General features: G+C 48.9%; 1 protein-coding gene across 8 annotated transcripts in view; it reads left to right on the top strand.

Annotated features, from left to right (window-relative positions):
• The window catches only part of cacna2d2a (calcium channel, voltage-dependent, alpha 2/delta subunit 2a), a 1,382,174-nt gene that overhangs the window by 994,288 nt on the left and 367,824 nt on the right, over positions 1-20,062 (top strand). For 7 of the 8 annotated variants that reach the window (XM_068051350.1, XM_068051349.1, XM_068051348.1 and 4 more), the window contains 2 exons: positions 8,219-8,377; positions 13,225-13,332. The exons of the other annotated variant lie outside the window; for it this stretch is intronic. In XM_068051350.1, coding sequence (XP_067907451.1) covers positions 8,219-8,377; positions 13,225-13,332 — 267 coding nt within the window. The remainder of the gene's footprint in view (positions 1-8,218; positions 8,378-13,224; positions 13,333-20,062) is intronic. 8 annotated transcript variants of the gene reach the window in all.

The raw sequence follows: 20,062 nt of genomic DNA, 5'->3' as shown, positions 1-20,062 counted from the left end.
TGGAGGGTGTGAGTGCTGGTATCTCCTGTTTAGAGGGTGTGAGTGCTGGTATCTCCTGTTTAGAGGGTGTGAGTGCTGGTATCTCCTGTTTAGAGGGTGTGAGTGCTGGTATCTCCTGTTTAGAGGGTGTGAGTGCTGGTATCTCCTATTTGGAGGGTGTGAGTGCTGGTATCTCTTGTTTAGAGGGTGTGAGTGCTGGTATCTCCTGTTTAGAGGGTGTGAGTGTTGGTATCTCCTGTTTAGAGGGTGTGAGTGCTGGTATCTCCTGTTTAGTGGATGTGAGTGCTGGTATCTCCTGTTTAGAGGGTGTGAGTGCTGGTATCTCCTGTTTAGTGGATGTGAGTGCTGGTATCTCCTGTTTAGAGGGTGTGAGTGCTGGTATCTCCTGTTTAGTGGGTGTGAGTGCTGGTATCTCCTGTTTAGAGGGTGTGAGTGCTGGTATCTCCTGTTTAGAGGGTGTGAGTGTTGGTATCTCCTGTTTAGAGGGTGTGAGTGCTGGTATCTCCTGTTTAGAGGGTGTGAGTGCTGGTATCTCCTATTTAGAGGGTGTGAGTGCTGGTATCTCCTGTTTAGAGGGTGTGAGTGCTGGTATCTCCTGTTTAGAGGGTGTGAGTGTTGGTATCTCCTGTTTAGAGGGTGTGAGTGTTGGTATCTCCTGTTTGGAAGGTGTGAGTGCTGGTATCTCCTGTTTAGAGGGTGTGAGTGCTGGTATCTCCTGTTTAGAGGGTGTGAGTGTTGGTATCTCCTGTTTAGTGGGTGTGAGTGCTGGTATCTCCTGTTTAGTGGGTGTGAGTGCTGGTATCTCCTGTTTAGAGGGTGTGAGTGTTGGTATCTCCTATTTGGAGGGTGTGAGTGCTGGTATCTCCTGTTTAGAGGGTGTGAGTGCTGGTATCTCCTGTTTAGAGGGTGTGAGTGCTGGTATCTCCTGTTTGGAAGGTGTGAGTGCTGGTATCTCCTGTTTGGAAGGTTTGAGTGCTGGTATCTCCTGTTTAGAGGGTGTGAGTGCTGGTATCTCCTGTTTAGTGGGTGTGAGTGCTGGTATCTCCTGTTTAGTGGGTGTGAGTGCTGGTATCTCCTGTTTGGAAGGTGTGAGTGCTGGTGTCTCCTGTTTAGAGGGTGTGAGTGTTGGTATCTCCTGTTTAGTCGGTGTGAGTGCTGGTATCTCCTGTTTAGTGGCTGTGAGTGCTGGTATCTCCTGTTTAGAGGGTGTGAGTGCTGGTATCTCCTGTTTAGTGGGTGTGAGTGCTGGTATCTCCTGTTTGGAAGGTGTGAGTGCTGGTGTCTCCTGTTTAGAGGGTGTGAGTGCTGGTATCTCCTGTTTGGAAGGTGTGAGTGCTGGTATCTCCTGTTTGGAAAGTGTGAGTGCTGGTGTCTCCTGTTTAGAGGGTGTGAGTGCTGGTATCTCCTGTTTGGAGTGTGTGAGTGCTGGTATCTCCTGTTTGGAAGGTGTGAGTGCTGGTATCTCCTGTTTAGAGGGTGTGAGTGCTGGTATCTCCTATTTGGAGGGTGTGAGTGCTGGTATCTCCTGTTTAGAGGGTGTGAGTGTTGGTATCTCCTGTTTAGTGGGTGTGAGTGTTGGTATCTCCTGTTTGGAGGGTGTGAGTGCTGGTATCTCCTGTTTGGAGGGTGTGAGTGCTGTATCTCCTGTTTAGAGGGTGTGAGTGCTGGTGTCTCCCGTTGGTGGGTGTGAGTCCTGGTGTCTCCCGTTGGTGAGTGTGAGTGCTGGTATCTCCTGTTTGGAGGGTGTGAGTGCTGGTGTCTCCTGTTTGGAAGGTGTGAGTGCTGGTATCTCCTGTTTGGCGGGTGTGAGTGCTGGTATCTCCTGTTTGGCGGGTATGAGTGCTGGTATCTCCTGTTTGGAGGGTGTGTGTGCTGGTATCTCCTGTTTGGAGGGTGTGAGTGCTGGTATCTCCTGTTTGGAGGGTGTGAGTGCTGGTATCTCCTGTTTGGAGGGTGTGAGTCCTGGTGTCTCCCGTTGGTGGGTGTGAGTCCTGGTGTCTCCCGTTGGTGAGTGTGAGTGCTGGTATCTCCTGTTTGGAGGGTGTGAGTGCTGGTGTCTCCTGTTTGGAAGGTGTGAGTGCTGGTATCTCCTGTTTGGCGGGTGTGAGTGCTGGTATCTCCTGTTTGGAAGGTGTGAGTGCTGGTATCTCCTGTTTGGAAGGTGTGAGTGCTGGTATCTCCTGTTTGGAGGGTGTGAGTGCTGGTATCTCCTGTTTGGAGGGTGTGAGTGCTGGTATCTCCTGTTTGGAGGGTGTGAGTCCTGGTGTCTCCTGTTGGTGGGTGTGAGTCCTGGTGTCTCTCGTTGGTGGGTGTGAGTGCTGGTGTCTCCCGTTGGTGGGCGTGAGTGCTGGTGTCTCCCGTTGGTGAGTGTGAGTGCTGGTATCTCCTGTTTAGAGGGTGTGAGTGCTGGTGTCTCCCGTTGGTGGGTGTGAGTGCTGGTTGTCTCCCGTTGGTGGGTGTGAGTGCTGGTGTCTCCCGTTGGTGGATGTGAGTGCTGGTGTCTCCCGTTGGTGAGTGTGAGTGCTGGTGTCTCCCGTTGGTGAGTGTGCGTGCTGGTGTCTTCCGTTGGTGAGTCTGCGTGCTGGTGTCTCCTGTTGGTGAGTGTGAGTGCTGATGTGTCCTGGTGCGAGTGCTGCCTTTTTTTGTTCATGGGTTGTGATTACCTTCTTTAATGTATGTGTATACTTTCAAACCAAGCATTGCTTATTGAATTGATGGCATCACTGATTGCTGGAGGGCTGTCAAACAAGCTGTAGAAGCAGGGTGTACCTGTGGAGAGTCGAAGGCTTTTCATATATAGCAATCATTCTTTGATGAATGTGATCAACATATTAAGAAAATAACTTTGTAAAATATGGTGTTCATTTCAAGAAGGCATTTGAGTGCACTGTGCTTAAAACCTGACTGCACTCTTTTAGTAATAATTTTAGATAGAATTCGAGGGCCTGGATTTTGTGTCCCGTGGCGATCCTGGCAGCCGGACTGGAAGTTGGCGGAACGTCCGCTTCTGGCATTTTTCCCATGTCCCACACAATTCTATTTGTAAATGAACGGTGTGGCGATGGGGACGGGGGACACGTGCGATCGTGCAGTGGGGACTGCCTTTCATTGTTGGAACCAGCCGTCACTCAGGCAAGCTCCATGAGCGCCACAGCTATCGAGTATTCTGTGTTTTAAGCCTCATGGAGCAGCAGCCTTCGTGATTTGTAAGTGTCTTCAGAGTTACCATAATTAAATCTTTTACTTGTTTTTAACTGCTTTTTCCTTCCTTAATTTTTGAAACCCAGCACCAACTCCCCATCATTTTTTGTCACTGCAGCAAGTGCAAAGAAAATTTCAGCCAGCAGCAACGTCCCACCCCACGGTTCAGTGATACCTCCCTGCAGGCTCTCCTCCAGGCTGTCAGGGAAAGGCGTGAGGTCCTCTTCCCTGCAGATGGAGGCAGAAGACCCTGCCCCCTGTCCAAAGTGGCCCACATGGAGGTTGCAGAGGAGGCCTCAAACCATGGGCCTATGCAGCAAACATGGGTTCAATGTCACACATCAGCATGGGTAAGTGGTCTTGGCGAAGCTGTTCCATTGTTTTTCTCCCTGGTTCCGTGTGTTTAAGTCAGAGGGCAGACAAGGCATGTAGTGGAATGCATGAGCAGCCCTGGTGCCACACTTGCACAAAGTTGACGATTGGCATTATTTATCTGCTTGGATGTGATGTGCGAAAGCCAGTCTGGAATGAGTGATATCAATAGATGTATCCAGTAGTTGTGATGCATCTTTTGACAGGTCATTAACTCTGCACTGTCTCCTGCAAGATAAACACACCCACAACCAGTACGAGTGGGCAAAGACAGGTGGAGGTGTCCCAGACATCAGGGTGCTGACACCGGCTGAGGAGGATGCTGCAGAAATAGTGAGAGAGGAGGGAGGCAGAGCAATTGCAGATGGCCAGGCAGGATCCTCAAGGCATAAGAATGAAGTGTCCATTTCAGTCTTGCAGCCATATGTGCACACCAAAGAAAGTGTGTGAGCTCATGTTCAGCTGATGCTTAATGTGCCTCTGTTTGTGTCTGCAATGCAGGTGCCTGCACTTGAGTCACAGAACAATGTGAGACACAAGAATCCTCCTCTGGAGGAGGAATAAGAAGCCAATGCCCCAGAGGGTGCACCGTCACCTGCCTCTTCTTCCACCTCTGCCAGCGCAGATACAGCTACACGTTCCACCTGGGCAGGCGGGGGTGCGGTTTAAGATTAGAATCTGGGTCACAAGTCGTGGTCACGTCACAGACAAGTCCCAGCAGCTGAGGGAGCATGTGCCAGTGGATAATCGGAGGACTGCTGGGGACCAGGCTCCGGTTTAGCCCACGCTGATGATGATCCTCTGTTTGTTGCTATGAGAAGTCTTCAGGATGTGTGGCAAAGCACTGTGGAAAATATGTTGGAGATGGCTGAGGTCATGAATGGCTTTGCGGGTGCCATGGAGGAGTCCATGCAAGCCATGACATACGAGCATACGAATTAGGAGCAAGGGTAGACCACTTGGCCCCTCGAGCCTGCTCCACCATTCAATAAGTTCATGGGTGAGCAGATTACTCCACTTTTCCATCTACCCCCAATAACCTTTCACCCCCTTGCTTATCAAGAATCTATCTACCTCTGCCTTAAAATTATTCAAAGACTCTGCTTCCACCACCTTTTGAGGAAGAGAATTCCAAAGATTCACGACCTTCTGAGAGAAAAAAATGCTCCTCATCTCTGTCTTAAATGGGTGACCCCTTATTTTTAAACAGTGACCGCTAGTTCTAGATTCGCCCACAAGAGGAAACATCCTTTCCACATCCACCCTGTCAAGACTCTTCAGGATCTTCTATGTTTCAATCAAGTCGCCTCTTACTCTTCTAAATTCCAGCGGATACAAGCCTAGCCTGTCGAATCTTTCCTCTTGAAACAGCCCGCACGTTCCAGGTATTAGTCCAGTAAACCTTCTCTGTACTACCTCCAACGCATTTACATCCTTCCTTAAATAAGGAGACCAGTTCTGTACAAAGTACTCCAGATGTGGTCTCACCAATGCCCTGGAGAGCTGAAGCATGACTCCCTACTTTTGTATTCAATTCCCCTCACGATAAACGATGACATTCTATTAGCTTTCCTAATTATGTGCTGTACCTGCATACTAACCTTTTGCGATTCATGCACTAGGACACCTTCTGCATCTCAGAGTTTTGCAATCTCTCACCATTTAGATAATATGCTTTTTTACTCTTACTGCCAAAGTGGACAATTTCATACATTCCCACATTATACTCCATTTGCCAGATCTTTGCCCACTCACTTAACCTATCTATATCCCTTTGCAGCCCCCTCATGTCCTCTTCACAAGTGACTTTCCTATCTATCTTTGTGTCATCAGCAAATTTAGCAACCATACCTTCGGTCCCTTTATCGAAGTCATTTATATAAATTGTAAAAAGCTGAGGCCCCAGCACAGATCCCTGTGGCATATCACTCGTTACATCTTGCCAACCAAAAAATGACCCATTTATGCCTACTCTCTGTTTCCTGTTAGCTAGCCAATCTTCTATCCATGCAAATATGTTCCCCCCTACACCATGAGCTTTTATTTTCTGTAATAGCCTTTGATGTGGCACCTTATCAAATGCCTTCTGGAAATCTGAATACAGTACATCCACCGGTTTCCCTTTATCCACAGAACATGTAACTCCCTCAAAGAACTCCAATAAATTGGTTAAACATGATTGGATAATTCCAACATTGTCCTGGCTGGCTTCCTATCTTCCACCCTCCAGAATCAGGAGCACATCCAAACCTCTGCTGCCCGTATCCTAACTCACACTAAGTCCCATTCACTCATCACCTTGTACTCACTGTCTCCCAGTCCGGCAACATCTATTTTATTTCTAATTTTAAAGTTCTCATCAAAGTTTTCAAATCCTTCCGTGGCCCCTATCTCTGTAATCTCCTCCAGCCCGACAAACTGTCAAGACCTCTGCTCTCCTCAAAGTCTGCTCTCTTGCGCATCCCCAATTTTAATCGTTCTTCCATTGATGGTCATGCTTTCATCTGCCTAAGCCCTAAACTCTTGAATTTCTTCCCAAAACATCTCTGCCCTTCCTCTTTTAAGACGCTGCTGAAAACCTACCTCTTTAACCAAGCTTTTGGCCATCTGTCCTAATACCTCCTTATGGGGCTCGGTGTGAAGTGTCTTGAGACATTTTACTACATTGAAGGTGCTATATAAATTAAAATAGTTGTTGTTGAATGGTTGCAGTTGGTCACTGACAACCTGCCTGGTTTGCATTTAGACATTGATGTCTGTCTTCACTATAGAGGATACAAAAAACATTCCAGTAATAGCTGTAAATCAGGAGGTGGAAGGAAGAGAGGAACTTGGTGAAATTACAATCACCAGGGAAGCAGTACTGAGCAAACTGATGGAGCTGTGGCCTGACAAGTCCCCGGGTCCTGATGGGTTCATCCTAGCGTCTTAAAAGAGGTGGCTGATGAGGTAGTAGATACGTTGGTGTTAATTTTTTTAAATTCACTAGATTCTGGAAAGGTTCCATCAGACTGGAAATTAGCAAATATAACCCCTCTATTCAAGAAGGGTGGGAGGCAGAAAACAGGTAACAATAGGCCAGTTAGCTTGACGTCTGTCATGGGGAAGGTGTTAGAATCGATCATTTAGGAGGCTATAGCTGGGCACCTAGAAAAATTCAAAGTAATTGGGAATAGTCAGCATGGTTTTGTGAAAGGGAAATCATGTTTAACCAATTTATTGAAGTTCTTTGAAGGAGTGACATGTGCTGTGGATAAAGGGGAGCCCGTTGATGTACTGTACTTGGATTTCCAGAAGGCATTTGACAAGGAGCCACATAAAAGGTTATTGCACAAAGTAGGAGCTCATGGTGTAGGGGGTAACATATTAGCATGGATAGAAGATTGGCTGGCTGGCAGAAAACAGAGAGTATGCATAAATGGGTCCTTTTCTGAGTGGCAGGATGTGACGAGTGGAGTCCTGCAGGGGTCTGTGCTGGGGCCTCAACAATTTATAATTTATATCAATGATTTAGATGAGGGGAGCGATGGCTTGGTAGCTAAATTTGCAGATGACACATAGATAGGTAGGAAAGAATGTTGTGAAGAGGACATAAGGAGAGTGAAGACCAATATAGAAGGTTGAGTGAGTGGGGAAAAATCTGGCAGATGGAGTATAATGTGGGAAAATGTGAAATTGTTCACTTTGGCAGGAAGAATAAAAAAACAGAATAGTATTTAAACGGAGAACGACTGCAGAATTCCAAGGTGCAGAGGGATCTAGGTGTTCTAGTGCAGCAGTCGGAAAAAGTTAGTATTCAGGTACAGCAAGTAATAAAGAAGGCTAATGGAATGCTTTCCTTTAGTATGAGAGGATTTGAAAATAAAAGTAAGGATGTTATGCTTCAATTATACAGGGCATTGGTGAGACCACATCTCAAATACTGTGTGCAGTTTTGGTCTCCTTATTTAAGGAAGGATGTAACGGCGTTGGAGGCGGTTCAGAGGAGGTTTACTAGATTGATACCTGGAATGAGCAGGTTGTCTTATGAGGAAAGGTTGGACAGACTGGGCTTGTTTTCACTGGAGTTTAAAAGAGCGAGGGGAGACTTGATTGAAGTTTATAAAGATCCTGAATGGTCTTGACAAGGTGGATGTGGAAAGGATGTTTCCTCTTGTGGGGGAGTCCAGAACTAGGGGGCACTGTTTTAAAATTAGGGGTCACCCTTTTAGGACAGAGATGAGGAGAATTATTTTCTCTCAGAGGGTTGTGTGACTTTGGAACTCTCTACCTCAGAAGGTGGAGGAGGCGGGGTCATTGAATAATTTTAAGGCGGAGGTAGATAGATTCTTGCCAGGCAAGGGAATTAAGGGTTATCGGGGGTAGATGGGAGTGTGGAATTCGAAACACAAACAGATCAGCCCTGATCTTATTGAATGGTGGAGCAGGTTCAAGGGGCCGCATGGCCGATTTCTGCTCCTAATTTGTATGTTCATATGTTCATAACACAATTGGCCTGTGATTCGTTGATGAATGGCTGCCTGGTTAATCATTGGTCTGTGATTGGTTGATAAATGTCCACCTGGTTTGTTACTGGCCTGTATTGTGCACACTCAGTTTACGCTGTTACCTGTCTGGTTTGGTACTGTGTTTTTCTCTTTCGCAGTTCAATGATGAAGCCAATCCTGTGGCCTGCTTCAAGCAGCTGGTTCAAGCCAATGTACGGAACAAGGAGGTTCTAAAAGATGCCGTGCAAGAGATGAATGCCCAGGGAGTCACAGATTACAAATCAGGATTCAATTATGCCTTTGAACAGCTACTCAACGTAAGCACATTGAAATCTAGCAACCATCCTGAAAAGGATCAGCTGTTACCTCTTTAACTGATTTGATTGCAGGAGGAAAGTGTTGCCCTCCTTTAATCCTAAATTGTTGACATATTAATGGTTGGCTTTAGAGTGGTTATTCGTATTTACCAGAACAAACAGGTGTTGACCTGGGCTCTGCTGCACTGCTCTACCATCTGCATCCCCTACTTCAACACACTTCATTCCAACTGAGAATATTAATTTAGCTCCTCCACACTTCAGTCACTTATTCTGTTATCGTCATCAGCAATAATATTCCAAATAAGAATACAACAGAATACTAACTGAGAAGAACGAAACTCTGTTCAATGTTTTGCAATAATAAATGTTTGTAAACCTGGGGTAGAAAATCGTCTCGGGCATTGGCACAAAACGGGTGATATTGATCGGCTGCCATTCTACTCAGCCCCTGGTATTTAGTTCCCTTGCATATAACAGGAAGCTGATCTGATACTGCCCATCCCGTGCCACCTGCTGAGATGCATTTCTGCTCCCTGATCTTTTTCAAAGAGTAAATAGTGGTAACATGCCAATTGGTTAAAGTGTGGTGTCGACTAGTAATGATATAATCTGCAGTGAGCAGAGGGGGAGTGGGGAATAATTGATAAACTAATAAAACTTAGAGAGGATAAAACCCCTGGTTCGGAAAGATTGCATCTGCAAATATTAAAAGTTACTGAAGAGATAGTAGAGGCACTATCACACATATAAAACAAAGAAAAGAAAAGGGAATAGTGCCAAAGGATTGGCAGCAGCTAATGTGATTGCTGTACTTAAAAAGGGGAGATCGAACAAATCCGAGGAACATATAGCCCAATTAGCTGAATGCTGGTGGCTTACTCTAGATGGAATAGAAAAACATCCAGAAACCAAAAATATAGTAAAGAATTGTCAGCATGGATTTCAAAAGGGAAGGTCATGTTTCATGAATCGTTTTGAATTCTTGAAAAAGTAACAGAAAGAGTAGACTAGGGTAATGTAGAAGATGTAACATATTTGGATTTTCAAAAGGCCTTTAACAGGGTTTTGCAAAGTGGACACATGACTGAGGTTCTGACATGAGGAAAGTTCTTTTTTATGCAGTGATTTTAGATTTTAGATTTAGAGATACAGCACTGAAACAGGCCCTTCGGCCCACCGAGTCTGTGCCGACCATTAACCACCCATTTATACTAATCCTACACTAATCCCATATTCCTACCACATCCTCACCCGTCCCTATATTCCCCTACCACCTACCTATACTAGGGGCAATTTATAATGGCCAATTTACCTATCAACCTGCAAGTCTTTTGGCTGTGGGAGGAAACTGGAGCACCCGGAGGAAACCCACGCAGACACAGGGAGAACTTGCAAACTTCACACAGGCAGTACCCAGAATTGAACCTGGGTCGCTGGAGCTGTGAGGCTGTAGTGCTAACCACCGCGCCACTGTGCCGCCCACTGTGAGTGGTTAGGATCTGGAATGCGCTGCCTGAGAGGGTGGGAAGGCAGACTCAATCCTGGCTTTCAAAAGGGAATTGGATAAGCAGCTGAAGCGAAAAAACCTGCAGGGCTACAGGGAAAGGGCGAGGGAGTGCAGCTAGCTAAATTGCTCTTGCAGAGAGCCAGCATGGGCTGAGTGGCCTCCTCCTTGTGCTGTAACCATTCCATGCTTACTGTCCCATTAGATGCAAGTAAAGCATAAGTAAGATACACAGTGAAGTTCCCTCTGCACATTGTTCCAACAACACTTACAGGACATGTACAGCATGCATTAGATACATTGTAAAGCTCGCTCTATACTGCCCAACCAAACACTGAGGACAGGTACCATCCAGGTTATATGCAGAATAAAGCTTCCTCCACACTCTCCCATCAAACACTTCGAGGTCAGGTACAGCACTGGTTAGTTACAGAGTAAAGCTCTCTCTACACTGTCTTATCAAACACTCCCAACTCAGCTACAGCACAGATTAGATATAGATTAGAGCACCCTCTACACTGTCCCATCAAACATTCCCAGGACAGGTACAGCTTGGGTTAGATACAGAGTAAAGCTAATCCTTGTGGAACATCCTTCCAATCTTTAGCCAATCTGAGTAACTACCATTAACCCCTCCTTTCTATTTTCTGTTTTGTAGCCAGTTTGCTATCCATTCTTTTGTTTGTCCCCTGACTCCACGAGTCGTGCTGGATCTCCGCAATAGCAATTTAGCAAGCCGCACTCCTCCACCCTTTCCCTGTAGCTTTGCAGATTTTTTCACTTCAGCTATTTATCCAATTCCCTTTTGAAAGCCACGTTTGAATCGGCCTTCACCACCCTCTCAGTCAGCGCATTCCAGATCCTAACCACTCACTGCGTAAAAAAAAACTTTCCTCATGTCGCCTTTGATTTTTTTGCCAATCACTTTAAATCGGTGTCCTCTGTTTCGCGACCCTTCTGCCAATGGGAACAGTTTTTCTCCATCTACTCTGTCTAGACGCCTCATGATTTTGAACACCTCCATCAAATCTGCTCTCAATCTTCTCTAAGGACTATAGTCCCAGCTTCTCCAATCTCTCGACGTAACTGAAGTTCCTCATCCCTGGAACCGTTCTCGTAAATCTTTTCTTTACCCCTTCTCAAGCCTTCACATTCTTTTTAAAGTGCAGTGCCCAGAATTGGACACAATTATCCAATTGAGAACAAACCAGTGTTTTATAAAGGTTCACCATAACGTCCTTGCTTTTGTACTCTATGCCTCTATTTATAAAGTGCAGGATCCCATATGCCTTTTTAATCAACTTCTCAACCTGTCCTGCAATCTTCAACAATTTGAGCACATATACCCTCAGGTCTCTCTGTTCCTGCACCGCCTCCAGAATCGTAACCTTTAGTTTATATTGCCTCTCCTCACTCTTCCTACCATAATGTAAAGCCTGGCTACCAGACCCGAACCCAACTACGGGTTCGTGTCAGGCTCGGGTCTATATGCCGAGTTCAGCATTCGGGGTCGGGTCGGGCTGGACAGTGCTGCCTCCAGGAACTCATGGGACCAGGCTCACCTAAGATTCCTCACAACTCCATCAGCAGGAATAGCCTGCTGCCGGAACGGATGAACGATATTCGTGTCAGGTCGGGTGCAATAAAGAATTAAAGAACTCGGGCCCGGGTCGGGTTGGGGTTGCCTGTGGTCAGGTTGTGCCCGGGTCCGGGTCGGGTTTCAATTTTATACCCGAGCAGGCCTTCACCATATGTATCACTTTGCACTCGTCTGCATTCAGTTGCATCTGCCATATGTCTGTCCATTCCACCAGCCTGGCTATGTGTCTTCTTGAAGTCTATAACTATCCTTCTCACAGATCACTATACTTCCCAGTTTTGTGTCATCTGTAAATTTTGAAATTGTTCGCCGGATGCTCAAGTTTAACTAATTAATATAGATTAAGAAAAGCAATGAGCCTAGTATCAAACCCTGGGGAACACCACTATATACCTTCCTGCAGTCCTAAAAATAAATGTTTACCACTACTGTCTGTCTCCTGTCACTCAGCCAACCTTGTATCCATGCTGTCACTGTGCCTTTTCAATCCATGGGCTTCAAGCCAATATATCAGACTTTATCAAATGCCTTTTGGAAGTCCATATACACCACAGCAACTGCATTACCCTCATCAACCATTTCTGTTACCTCATCAAAAAACTCAATCAAGTTAGTTAAACACCTTTAACAAATCTGTGCTGGCTTTCCTTAATTAATCCATGCTTTTCTAAGTGACTGTTAATTTTGTCTCAGCTTGTCATTTCATAAGGCTTTCACCCCACCAAGGTTAAACTGACTGGCCGGTAGTTGCTGGGCTTATCCTTACAACCTTTTTTGAACAAGGGTGTAACATTTACAATTCACCAGTCCTCTGCACCACCCCATATCCAAGGAAGATTGGAAGATTATGGCCAGTGCCTCTACAATTTCCACTCTTCTTCCCTCAGCATCCTCGGTTGCATCCGATGCAGCCCTGGTGACTTAGCAACTTTAAGTACAGCCAGCCTTTCTAGTACCTCCAACCACACCTTCTTGGTGAGAGCAACAGCTTCCTTCCTCCCATGACTGGGGAAAAATATGTTCCTCCTGCACCCGACTCCCACCCAGTAGTAAGTCAAGGGAAGCATCATTAAATCTGAGTGCAGCCCTCATTCATCCTGAATCCATCTTAAATATCTCTCACCTGCTCCTTCCATAACCTCCTACCTCCTCCAAATTCCATTTTTGCATTGGCTCTTTAAATAGTCGATTTGAAATCATATCATGCAGGTGAGGATCATACCCACCGCGCATCTTGGATACACAAAACCCGAAGAAAAATGTAATTGTCAATCAACTTAAAATTGGAGATGCCATCCTGCTAAGTCATCTTTTGGTTTTCGCACACGTAACTCCCCCCACTCCCAGCTCGGAACCCACCTTTGTCTCAATAGAGCCCAAAGAGCCACTGAATTTGCAAGTTGCCCACCCGCTTGAGTCAGTGCCTTTGAGAGGAGCTTGGGAGATAAAATGGAAAAAATAACTTTTGTGATGCCTCTCAATGAGACCCAAGTAGGATGTTAGGATGTTGAGCATTGAAGCCAATCATTGTTAGCTTGGTGAACATTGATAGCTAATTATTGTTAGGATGGCGAACATTGATGGGCAATCATTGTGAGGCAGTGAGTGTTCACAGCCAATCATAGTTACAATGTTGATCATTGCGAAGCCAATCATTGTCAAGATCATCATTGATAGCCAATCATTGTTAATGATTATCTGATATTAAGATTAATTGCCTTCTATGCATGTCTCTGCCAGACCACCTCGATTCGAGCAAACTGCAATAAGATGATAATGATGTTCACAGATGGAGGAGAGGATCGAGCCCAGGATGTCTTTGAGAGATACAATTGGCCCAATAAGACTGTGAGTAGCTGTCCATCATTCATAGCTTTCCTTCCTGACTCATCAAACTGCCACGCTCAGACAGGGTGGGTGAGATGGGGAACAGCAGTCTGATCCCAGTGTGAGTGAGATGGGGAACAGCAGTCTGATCCCAGAGTGTTAGAGATGGGGAACAGCAGTCTGATCCCAGTGTGGGTGAGATGGGGAACAGCAGTCTGATCCCAGTGTGAGTGAGATGGGGAACAGCAGTCTGATCCCAGAGTGTTAGAGATGGGGAAGAGCAGTCTGATCCCAGTGTGGGTGAGATGGGGAAGAGCAGTCTGATCCCAGTGTGAGTGAGATGGGGAACAGCAGTCTGATCCCAGTGTGAGTGAGATGGGGAACAGCAGTCTGATCCCAGAGTGTTAGAGATGGGGAACAGCAGTCTGATCCCAGTGTGGGTGAGATGGGGAACAGCAGTCTGATCCCAGTGTGAGTGAGATGGGGAACAGCAGTCTGATCCCAGAGTGTTAGAGATGGGGAAGAGCAGTCTGATCCCAGTGTGGGTGAGATGGGGAACAGGAGTCTGATCCCAGAGTCAGTGAGATGGGGAACAGCAGTCTGATCCCAGAGTGTGTGAGATGGGGAAGAGCAGTCTGATCCCAGTGTGGGTGAGATGGGGAACAGCAGTCTGATCCCAGTGTGAGTGAGATGGGGAAGAGCAGTCTGATCCCAGTGTGGGTGAGATGGGGCACAGCAGTCTGATCCCAGTGTGAGTGAGATGGGGAAGAGCAGTCTGATCCCAGTGTGAGTGAGATGGGGAAGAGCAGTCTGATCCCAGTGTGTGTGAGATGGGGAAGAGCAGTCTGATCCCAGTGTGAGTGAGATGGGGAACAGCAGTCTGATCCCAGTGTGAGTGAGATGGGGAACAGCAGTCTGATCCCAGTGTGAGTGAGATGGGGAAGAGCAGTCTGATCCCAGTGTGGGTCAGATGGGGAAGAGCAGTCGGATCCCAGTGTGAGTGAGATGGGGAAGAGCAGTCTGATCCCAGTGTGAGTGAGATGGGGAAGAGCAGTCTGATCCCAGTGTGGGTGAGATGGGGAAGAGCAGTCTGATCCTAGTGTGGGTGAGATGGGGAAGAGCAGTCTGATCCTAGTGTGGGTGAGATGGGGAAGAGCAGTCTGATCCCAGTGTGGGTCAGATGGGGAAGAGCAGTCTGATCCCAGTGTGAGTGAGATGGGGAAGAGCAGTCTGATCCCAGTGTGGGTGAGATGGGGAAGAGCAGTCTGATCCTAGTGTGGGTGAGATGGGGAAGAGCAGTCTGATCCCAGTGTGGGTGAGATGGCGAAGAGCAGTCTGATCCCAGTGTGGGTGAGATGGGGAAGAGCAGTCTGATCCCAGTGTGAGTGAGATGGGGAAGAGCAGTCTGATCCTAGTGTGAGTGAGATGGGGAAGAGCAGTCTGATCCCAGTGTGGGTGAGATGGGGAACAGCAGTCTGATCCCAGTGTGAGTGAGATGGGGAACAGCAGTCTGATCCTAGTGTGGGTGAGATGGGGAAGAGCAGTCTGATCCCCGTGTGAGTGAGATGGGGAACAGCAGTCTGATCCCAGTGTGAGTGAGATGGGGAACAGCAGTCTGATCCCAGTGTGGGTGAGATGGGGAAGAGCAGTCTGATCCCAGTGTGAGTGAGATGGGGAACAGCAGTCTGATCCCAGTGTGAGTGAGATGGGGAACAGCAGTCTGATCCCAGTGTGAGTGAGCTGGGGAAGAGCAGTCTGATCCCAGTGTGAGTGAGATGGGGAACAGCAGTCTGATCCCAGTGTGAGTGAGATGGGGAAGAGCAGTCTGATCCCAGTGTGAGTGAGATGGGGAACAGCAGTCTGATCCCAGTGTGAGTGAGATGGGGAACAGCAGTCTGATCCCATTGTGAGTGAGATGGGGAACAGCAGTCTGATCCCAGTGTCAGTGAGATGGGGAAGAGCAGTCTGATCCCAGTGTGAGTGAGATGGGGAACAGCAGTCTGATCCCAGTGTGGGTGAGATGGGGAAGAGCAGTCTGATCCCAGTGTGAGTGAGATGGGGAACAGCAGTCTGATCCCAGTGTGGGTGAGATGGGGAACAGCAGTCTGATCCCAGTGTCAGTGAGATGGGGAAGAGCAGTCTGATCCCAGTGTGAGTGAGATGGGGAAGAGCAGTCTGATCCCAGTGTGGGTGAGATGGGGAAGAGCAGTCTGATCCCAGTGTGGGTGAGATGGGGAACAGCAGTCTGATCCCAGTGTGGGTGAGATGGGGAAGAGCAGTCTGATCCCAGTGTGAGTGAGATGGGGAAGAGCAGTCTGATCCCAGTGTGGGTGAGATGGGGAAGAGCAGTCTGATCCCAGTGTGAGTGAGATGGGGAACAGCAGTCTGATCCCAGTGTGAGTGAGATGGGGAACAGCAGTCTGATCCCAGTGTGAGTGAGATGGGGAACAGCAGTCTGATCCCCGTGTGAGTGAGATGGGGAAGAGCAGTCTGATCCCAGTGTGGGTGAGATGGGGAACAGCAGTCTGATCCCAGTGTCAGTGAGATGGGGAAGAGCAGTCTGATCCCAGTGTGAGTGAGATGGGGAACAGCAGTCTGATCCCAGTGTGGGTGAGATGGGGAACAGCAGTCTGATCCCAGAGTGTGTGAGATGGGGAACAGCAGTCTGATCCCAGAGTGTGTGAGATGGGGAACAGCAGTCTGATCGCAGTGTGAGTGAGATGGGGAAGAGCAGTCTGATCCCAGTGTGAGTGAGATGGGGAAGAGCAGTCTGATCCCAGTGTGAGTGAGATGGTGAAGAGCAGTCTGATCCCAGTGTGAGTGAGATGGGGAACAGCAGTCTGATCCCAGTGTGAGTGAGATGGGGAACAGCAGTCTGATCCCAGTGTGAGTGAGATGGGGAAGAGCAGTCTGATCCCAGTGTGAGTGAGATGGGGAACAGCAGTCTGATCCCAGTGTGGGTGAGATGGGGAAGAGCAGTCTGATCCCAGTGTGAGTGAGATGGGGAACAGCAGTCTGATCCCAGTGTGGGTGAGATGGGGAACAGCAGTCTGATCCCAGTGTCAGTGAGATGGGGAAGAGCAGTCTGATCCCAGTGTGAGTGAGATGGGGAAGAGCAGTCTGATCCCAGTGTGGGTGAGATGGGGAAGAGCAGTCTGATCCCAGTGTGGGTGAGATGGGGAACAGCAGTCTGATCCCAGTGTGGGTGAGATGGGGAAGAGCAGTCTGATCCCAGTGTGAGTGAGATGGGGAAGAGCAGTCTGATCCCAGTGTGGGTGAGATGGGGAAGAGCAGTCTGATCCCAGTGTGAGTGAGATGGGGAACAGCAGTCTGATCCCAGTGTGAGTGAGATGGGGAACAGCAGTCTGATCCCAGTGTGAGTGAGATGGGGAACAGCAGTCTGATCCCCGTGTGAGTGAGATGGGGAAGAGCAGTCTGATCCCAGTGTGGGTGAGATGGGGAACAGCAGTCTGATCCCAGTGTCAGTGAGATGGGGAAGAGCAGTCTGATCCCAGTGTGAGTGAGATGGGGAACAGCAGTCTGATCCCAGTGTGGGTGAGATGGGGAACAGCAGTCTGATCCCAGAGTGTGTGAGATGGGGAACAGCAGTCTGATCCCAGAGTGTGTGAGATGGGGAACAGCAGTCTGATCGCAGTGTGAGTGAGATGGGGAAGAGCAGTCTGATCCCAGTGTGAGTGAGATGGGGAAGAGCAGTCTGATCCCAGTGTGAGTGAGATGGTGAAGAGCAGTCTGATCCCAGTGTGAGTGAGATGGGGAACAGCAGTCTGATCCCAGTGTGAGTGAGATGGGGAACAGCAGTCTGATCCCAGTGTGAGTGAGATGGGGAACAGCAGTCTGATCCCAGTGTGAGTGAGATGGGGAACAGCAGTCTGATCCCAGTGTGAGTGAGATGGGGAACAGCAGTCTGATCCTAGTGTGGGTGAGATGGGGAAGAGCAGTCTGATCCCAGTGTGAGTGAGATGGGGAAGATCAGTCTGATCCCAGTGTGGGTGTGATGGGGAACAGCAGTCTGATCCCAGTGAGTGAGATGGGGAACAGCAGTCTGATCCCAGTGTGGGTGAGATGGGGAACAGCAGTCTGATCCCAGAGTGTGTGAGATGGGGAAGAGCAGTCTGATCCCAGTGTGAGTGAGATGGGGAAGAGCAGTCTGATCCCAGTGTGGGTGAGATGGGGAACAGCAGTCTGATCCCAGTGTGAGTGGGATGGGGAACAGCAGTCTGATCCCAGTGTGAGTGAGATGGGGAACAGCAGTCTGATCCCAGTGTGAGTGAGATGGGGAAGAGCAGTCTGATCCCAGTGTGAGTGAGATGGGGAAGAGCAGTCTGATCCCAGTGTGGGTGAGATGGGGAACAGCAGTCTGATCCCAGTGTGAGTGAGATGGGGAAGAGCAGTCTGATCCCAGTGTGAGTGAGATAGGGAAGAGCAGTCTGATCCCAGTGTGGGTGAGATGGGGAACAGCAGTCTGATCCCAGTGTCAGTGAGATGGGGAAGAGCAGTCTGATCCCAGTGTGAGTGAGATGGGGAACAGCAGTCTGATCCCAGTGTGGGTGAGATGGGGAACAGCAGTCTGATCCCAGAGTGTGTGAGATGGGGAACAGCAGTCTGATCCCAGAGTGTGTGAGATGGGGAACAGCAGTCTGATCGCAGTGTGAGTGAGATGGGGAAGAGCAGTCTGATCCCAGTGTGAGTGAGATGGGGAAGAGCAGTCTGATCCCAGTGTGAGTGAGATGGTGAAGAGCAGTCTGATCCCAGTGTGAGTGAGATGGGGAACAGCAGTCTGATCCCAGTGTGAGTGAGATGGGGAACAGCAGTCTGATCCCAGTGTGAGTGAGATGGGGAAGAGCAGTCTGATCCCAGTGTGAGTGAGATGGGGAACAGCAGTCTGATCCCAGTGTGGGTGAGATGGGGAAGAGCAGTCTGATCCCAGTGTGAGTGAGATGGGGAACAGCAGTCTGATCCCAGTGTGGGTGAGATGGGGAACAGCAGTCTGATCCCAGTGTCAGTGAGATGGGGAAGAGCAGTCTGATCCCAGTGTGAGTGAGATGGGGAAGAGCAGTCTGATCCCAGTGTGGGTGAGATGGGGAAGAGCAGTCTGATCCCAGTGTGGGTGAGATGGGGAACAGCAGTCTGATCCCAGTGTGGGTGAGATGGGGAAGAGCAGTCTGATCCCAGTGTGAGTGAGATGGGGAAGAGCAGTCTGATCCCAGTGTGGGTGAGATGGGGAAGAGCAGTCTGATCCCAGTGTGAGTGAGATGGGGAACAGCAGTCTGATCCCAGTGTGAGTGAGATGGGGAACAGCAGTCTGATCCCAGTGTGAGTGAGATGGGGAACAGCAGTCTGATCCCCGTGTGAGTGAGATGGGGAAGAGCAGTCTGATCCCAGTGTGGGTGAGATGGGGAACAGCAGTCTGATCCCAGTGTCAGTGAGATGGGGAAGAGCAGTCTGATCCCAGTGTGAGTGAGATGGGGAACAGCAGTCTGATCCCAGTGTGGGTGAGATGGGGAACAGCAGTCTGATCCCAGAGTGTGTGAGATGGGGAACAGCAGTCTGATCCCAGAGTGTGTGAGATGGGGAACAGCAGTCTGATCGCAGTGTGAGTGAGATGGGGAAGAGCAGTCTGATCCCAGTGTGAGTGAGATGGGGAAGAGCAGTCTGATCCCAGTGTGAGTGAGATGGTGAAGAGCAGTCTGATCCCAGTGTGAGTGAGATGGGGAACAGCAGTCTGATCCCAGTGTGAGTGAGATGGGGAACAGCAGTCTGATCCCAGTGTGAGTGAGATGGGGAACAGCAGTCTGATCCCAGTGTGAGTGAGATGGGGAACAGCAGTCTGATCCCAGTGTGAGTGAGATGGGGAACAGCAGTCTGATCCTAGTGTGGGTGAGATGGGGAAGAGCAGTCTGATCCCAGTGTGAGTGAGATGGGGAAGATCAGTCTGATCCCAGTGTGGGTGTGATGGGGAACAGCAGTCTGATCCCAGTGAGTGAGATGGGGAACAGCAGTCTGATCCCAGTGTGGGTGAGATGGGGAACAGCAGTCTGATCCCAGAGTGTGTGAGATGGGGAAGAGCAGTCTGATCCCAGTGTGAGTGAGATGGGGAAGAGCAGTCTGATCCCAGTGTGGGTGAGATGGGGAACAGCAGTCTGATCCCAGTGTGAGTGGGATGGGGAACAGCAGTCTGATCCCAGTGTGAGTGAGATGGGGAACAGCAGTCTGATCCCAGTGTGAGTGAGATGGGGAAGAGCAGTCTGATCCCAGTGTGAGTGAGATGGGGAAGAGCAGTCTGATCCCAGTGTGGGTGAGATGGGGAACAGCAGTCTGATCCCAGTGTGAGTGAGATGGGGAACAGCAGTCTGATCCCAGAGTGTGTGAGATGGGGAACAGCAGTCTGATCCCAGAGTGTGTGAGATGGGGAACAGCAGTCTGATCGCAGTGTGAGTGAGATGGGGAAGAGCAGTCTGATCCCAGTGTGAGTGAGATGGGGAAGAGCAGTCTGATCCCAGTGTGAGTGAGATGGTGAAGAGCAGTCTGATCCCAGTGTGAGTGAGATGGGGAACAGCAGTCTGATCCCAGTGTGAGTGAGATGGGGAACAGCAGTCTGATCCCAGTGTGAGTGAGATGGGGAAGAGCAGTCTGATCCCAGTGTGAGTGAGATGGGGAACAGCAGTCTGATCCCAGTGTGGGTGAGATGGGGAAGAGCAGTCTGATCCCAGTGTGAGTGAGATGGGGAACA

The sequence above is a fragment of the Heterodontus francisci genome, chromosome 19 (assembly GCF_036365525.1).
Source record: "Heterodontus francisci isolate sHetFra1 chromosome 19, sHetFra1.hap1, whole genome shotgun sequence".
Lineage (NCBI taxonomy): Eukaryota > Metazoa > Chordata > Chondrichthyes > Heterodontiformes > Heterodontidae > Heterodontus > Heterodontus francisci.
This window is presented reverse-complemented; position numbering and strand designations above follow the sequence as displayed.